Source organism: Rattus norvegicus, chromosome 3, assembly GCF_036323735.1.
Source record: "Rattus norvegicus strain BN/NHsdMcwi chromosome 3, GRCr8, whole genome shotgun sequence".
In the NCBI taxonomy this organism is placed as follows: Eukaryota; Metazoa; Chordata; class Mammalia; order Rodentia; family Muridae; genus Rattus; species Rattus norvegicus.
Window position 1 is genome coordinate 91,761,329 of NC_086021.1, and position 6,214 is coordinate 91,767,542.

The following is a 6,214-nucleotide window of genomic DNA, read 5'->3' on the forward strand; positions in this document are numbered from 1 at the left end:
ATCTTTATGGAAAACAAAGAGTGAGGGACTCAACGCCTATATTGCTTTCAAAAGAAAACATGGTGTATTGTTTTCCGTGTCCTATGGAAAGCATCTTTTACATCTTTATTTCTAAAGCTGTAGATCAAAGGATTCAACATGGGGATGACCATGGTGTAAAATATTGAAGCCACTTTATCAGTGTCAAAGGAATGACTGGATTTGGGCTGCATATACATAAATATTAAAGTCCCATAGAAGACAGTCACCACTGTCAGGTGGGACCCACAGGTAGAGAAAGCCTTGCGCCTGCCCTCAGCAGAGTTCATCCTGAGGATGGCTATAAATATTAGCAGGTAGGACACAAGAACAAGTAGAAGAGAGACAATCAAATGAAAAGCAGAAAAACACAACAACATCACTTCTATTTCTTGTGTATTTGAGCAGACTAAAGATAACAAAGGAAGACTGTCACAGTAGAAATGACTAATAACATTGGAGCCACAGAAAGACAAAGTGAAAATCTTAATTGTGATTAGAAGAGCCACAATTGAACAGTAAAGATAAGGGATGATTATGAGTACCCAGCATAGTCTTTTTGACATGATAACCATATACAACAGAGGCTTACAGATGGCCACATATCTATCATAGGACATTGCAGACAAAATATAAATTTCACAAGCAATGAACATACTAAAGAAAGTCAACTGGATAGCACAAAGATAAAATGATATTGTGTTTTGATCTACAAGAAAATTTTGTAACATTTTTGGTCCCACAGCTGTTGTATAACCAAGGTCTGTAGTAGCAAGGTGTCTGACAAAAAAGTACATGGGTGTATGCAGCCTGGAGTCAACTATGGTCAGGATGATCATGCCCAAGTTGCCAATCAGGGAGGTCAGATAAATGCTGAGGAATAGTCCAAATAATGGGGCTTGCAACTCAGAACGGTCAGTGATGCCCAGCAGGATGAATTCAGTCACCATTTCGAAGGTATGGTTCTCCATTCAGGTTTACAGGAAGTCCTGTCTTGAATAGAGACATTTGTACTGTGAATAGATTTCAAATATTATATTATTCAAAGTAGTTTCAATAAAATATCTCCAAATATTTTAATTTATTTTTAAAAAGTACTCTTTATCAAAGACATACATACTCCTATGCATATAAATACACACAGAGATGCAGACAAGTGGCTGGAAAGACACAGATATGAATCCTTTGTCCTCAATTAAAGTTTTAAGTAGATAATAATTTAACTCTTTAAAATAATATTTGCTTTTTCTAACTATTATGAGAAGAGTAAATTTAATTTAATATTAAGCATTTTCATCTAGAGAACATCTTCCTACACGTAATATCTAGCCAAAGAATCATTCAGCCTCAATGTCTATTATACTCTCAGAATGTGAGAATTTTGCTGTACAAACAGATGTACATCTCTAAATTAATGCATATGAAATTGTATGTATGTATATAATATAGAGAGAATATAAGATAAATTCTTTAAATTGCTAATAGTTGGATTTATTTGCACAAACATTGTTGAAATTTATTTTTCTTATGTTTTTGTTGCTGATATGATTACTATCACATTTTGGATTTTAATAATTTTATATTTGTGATTAGATATATGATGTATGTAAATAATAGTACATATACGTATACTTAGTCATAATACATAAACATATACAAATTGTAATACATATACATATACCTAATAATTTTTTTTACAAATGAACTTCCTCAGGTTTTATGTATAGATGTACCAAATCTTAACACAAAAATGGAATATTTAGAGATGTTACCACAATCCATTTTGGTCAGATCTATGCATAAGTTTTGTATTGCACATTACAGAGAATTCTCTTGATTTAAAGAAACTAAATAGCATGTAAATAAGGGTACATGTGCAATCTGCTTACACAATACCTAGCATGTACAAATATTCTTTTGGGGAAATCAAGTGAGATGTGTAAAATACATTTTTAGCCTATATAAAATTAAGAGGTCCCTATATCGACTTTTCAAAACCTGAAGTAAAGGTAAATGATCCAACAAGTTTGTTCTTCCTGCCTATAGTCATTAAGACCATGAACATATGAATTTCAAACAGTCACTGAATATTCTATCCTACCTGAATGAATTTTCCTTATAAATGTGTGTGTAAATCATGTACAATAGAGTCTTATTTTCTTTTGTAAATCTGAAAAGATGAGTGAAGGTCAGGGAAACAGGGTATCTCCAAACTTCCATGGTCTGTATCTTTGCACAGAGGTAATTTTCATAGTTTCCTTTCATTTTTTAATTAACACTGTATTTATTACTAATAAACTTAATAAGGATATATATTTGATGAGAAAAGAGTTATTTTTAATAAAAGGGAAAAACAAAACATAGGAAATCTATGACAAATAGTATAAAAACCTCAAAAATTGTATCACCTTCGTATAAATTAGTATTTTTGAAAGAACACTTTAATTATAGTATAACTTACTTTGATATAGTGAATCAGACACAAACCATTAAAAACCTAGAAAAATATGAGTGATGCTGAAAATTTAAAAATTCATTAAAATTGGCTTATGAATGAATTCTCAGGATACCACATTGATTAAGAGGCAGTATATTATAATGGTAACTGTTTAGTAATAGCAATTCTAATCATGGCTGCCCATATTTAATGCTTTATACTGGATAAATCTTTACAGTAGAGAACACACCAAAAAATGTGCAATAAATTGGCATTTTCATGGATAAAAACAAGGGGCAGAAAATATTTGTTTGGTTAGTTCTCAGGAACATCTTGAATTTAACATAGAACTCAATATAATAAGGCATGCCTGAATAATGCCAATGTACCAGAGAGAAAGTCACAGGAGGGGAACAATTTTTACTTTTGATAAAAGACGTACATGTTGATGTTTTCTGAGTAAAGTAAGAAATAAAACGATTTACAACTGTAATCATGGTAGAAAGTGCAGCCTCTGAGTAAATAAAAGTAAAATCCCCCAGCAGTCACTTTGCTGTGTACAGCTGACTGTATTTAATTGACACTTCACTCACTTGACAGGTTGTTTTATAGTGTGGTTATCTGATAGTATTCCATTCTCTATATATTCACTTCATCTATTAAGCATGCAAAATTATCAATTATTACATAACTGAAAATCACTTACTCTTGGTCCCTTTTGCATTGGTTTGATTTGCAATGATACAAAAGTAAAATTTTAAGTTCACTTAATATCAATTTTTCTTATACATGAGGAGAGACAGGAATTTTTCATCTGAAGAGATTTGGAATTCAAAGAAAAGAAAAACATTGCTTAGTATAAATTATTTTCTTCACTGACACTTTAATGCTATTTTTCAAAACTCTAATCTCAGAAAATTATTTGTAGTTAGTACAAAAAGAAGAAGCTTTCCACTGTCATAAAGATATTTTGAGTATCCCTTGACGCTCAAGTAGTGGTTTTCACACCTATAGTGGAACAAAGGAATCTCTTACAAAAGGATCAATGTGAAGAGACATCTTTTCTCAGGTAAAATTACTGAGTATAGGGACTTGTATTTGAGAAAGACGATACAGAATGGAAGGGGAGAACTCACTCGTGAACTTGTCCTCTGATCCTTGCACATGTGCACTTACACATAATCAATTAATATATTGTAAAAATTTAAAAGATTAAAAAGTAACCATATAATCATATCTATACTTTTCCTCTACAAAAATCACTTATTAACATTTCAATTATTTAAGTTACTTTAACATAATGGATTTCATTATGATAATTTCATGAATATGTTTTGTCATGTATTGTTCTAATCTACCACCATATATAATATACAAATTTATATATATATATATATGTGTGTGTGTGTGTGTGTGTGTGTGTGTGTGTGTGTATGAATCCTTTGGATTCTTTTCTTTATGCCAGATGTTTGACCACTAGGGGTTTATGACAATTTTTGTAAGGGATTCTAAGTAATTCTAGGAACAAATGTAATTTTGTATTGGTAAGAAATACTATTGACTTAATACTTTTGCTCTCAAATTCCATTAAATGTCCATCAAGTCATTTTGTTTACTATATATGACTTCTCATCTAGGCCCTCCATTGGCAATAACATTGAATGTATGTGTGTGTGTGTGTGTGTGTGTGTGTGTGTGTGTGAGAGAGAGAGAGAGAGAGAGAGAGAGAGAGAGAGAGAGAGAGAATATTTTCCCCCAACCTCAGTTAAAATGTCCCACAACAAACATGAAAAAGGAAATGAACAGATATTATTGCTGCCCAGATATCTTGGAATATGAGAAAGACTAGACAGTGAAACACAAATAAGCATCTCTAGATGGTGAACCTTTAGTAAAGAATGTCCACATTTCCTTAGACTTAAAGGACAGGGCTCTGTGGGACACTTTGTTACCTGGTGTGTAACTCCTGCCTTCCATTCCCACTGTGGCTCTTAGCTCAGGTTTCTGAGATCTAATTTTGCACATTTTTAAACCATAGAGACTCTCCCTGAGGAGACATCAAGAAATTATTAATTACCAGTGAACTTCTGAAGGACTTATGACATAATGCCTAAACATTATAAACTTTCAGGATCAATTTGTTTTCAGCTGCAATTCAGTTACTTGTTGTATAGGTCAACATTCCCACTTCCAGGTACTTATCAAAAGTAGCACAGCTAAGTTCTCAAAGGTGAATATGTGCTCTCATGGTTCTTGTGCCATAACGTGGACAGGATATAAAAGAAATAAAATATCTAATCATGAATGAATGAATTTTACAAAGATAGAGTACTATGTAATTATTAAAATGGAAGGTAGGATACCAGGGATGAAAATGGAGAACACCAAGCAGAGTGAAATAATCCTCAATAATGTGAGGCTAAAAATGGTAAGTTTCCTATTATATGAGGTGCATGAAGCTAGAATAGATGGAATAAAATTATAATCTAGAGAGATGAACATTATCACTTCAATCTTGTGTATATTTGAACAGACCAAAGATAACAAATTAAGACTGTTACAGTGGAAAGGAATGACACCCTTGTATACACACAAAGATAAAATGAAAATCTTATTGTGAATAGAACAGTTACAATTTTGCAATGCGATAAGGACTGCCACCAGTAATAAACATAATCTTGACATGAGGATCATAAAAATAAAGGCTTACAGTGGACACATAGTGGTCATACAGCATTGAAAATGGAATAAAAATCTCACAAGCAATGAAAATTTAGAAGACTAAGTCAAAGTTACAAAGTTAAAAGACACTAGGTTTTGATCTATAATATTTCTAACATTTTGGTTCCAATAGTTCTTGAATAAACAAGAACTCTAGTAGCTATATGTCTTATTAGGAAATACATGGGAGTTTGCAGCTTGGAGTCCATCACAGTAATTAGAATTATGGCTAAGCTGCTCATTAGGGAGATCAGATAGATGATAAGAAAAATGCAAAAATTAATGCCTATAGATTAGATTCATTTGTGATGCCAAGCAGGATGAATTCAGTCACTACTGCAAGTTTTGGTTCTTCATCTTGACTCATCAGACAATTTTTCTAGATGCAACAATATATAATCAACCAATTATTACTTGGAGAATTTATTACAATCTATTATAGGAAAAATAATTCTTATTTTTTCAATATGTAAAATTTAATCTAGAATACACATATATAACACACTTGTATATGACTTAAAAATAAAATAAACAGACATAAGAATGGCTCTAAAGTAGATTTGTGTTACAAAATAATATTATTCAATGTCTACAGATACTTGGTTTTTCAGTCTTGGAGGTATAAACCCCTCATATCAGGTGACAAAAATAGTTGAACTGTAAATTATTTTACTTTATCAAATATTCAGACCTTAAAATTACTTAGTGGATGTTTTACTTAGTTTCAAGATTGAATAACTCATTTCCTTTACAACATAATGATAAATTTCACAATGCTCAGGTTTATATTATATTCTGCGGCCTTTCTTAACATAATAAAAATTTGGTATGTGTTTCTGTCCCAAAATTTAATCTTTAAAGAACATAGAATTATTATTTTTATTAGATAATATATTTATACAAATAATTAGAAATATATTTTTCTAGAAAAATATGAGGATATTAAAATTTGAGGGATGAACACTGTGTTGAATTGGACTTGCATTTTGAACTGTCAACTTTCTCTGTTAAGATATGTTTCAAAGTTCTTATTGTCAG

The 6,214-nt window shown here is 31.4% G+C and overlaps 1 protein-coding gene and 1 pseudogene across 1 annotated transcript; both read right to left on the reverse strand.

The window, feature by feature from the left end:
- Positions 1-47: 47 nt before the first annotated feature.
- Or8k24 (olfactory receptor family 8 subfamily K member 24) lies at positions 48-989 on the reverse strand. Its single transcript, NM_001000681.1, has one exon. The coding sequence runs from the start codon at positions 987-989 to the stop codon at positions 48-50; it is 942 nt and encodes a 313-aa protein (NP_001000681.1).
- On the reverse strand, positions 4,898-5,543 carry Or8ag1-ps1 (olfactory receptor family 8 subfamily AG member 1, pseudogene 1; annotated as a pseudogene).

Bases quoted from the DNA above. Each gene is read 5' to 3' on its own strand.
- Or8k24 (NM_001000681.1), bottom strand. From the start codon at position 989: ATGGAGAACCATACCTTCGAAATGGTGACTGAATTCATCCTGCTGGGC.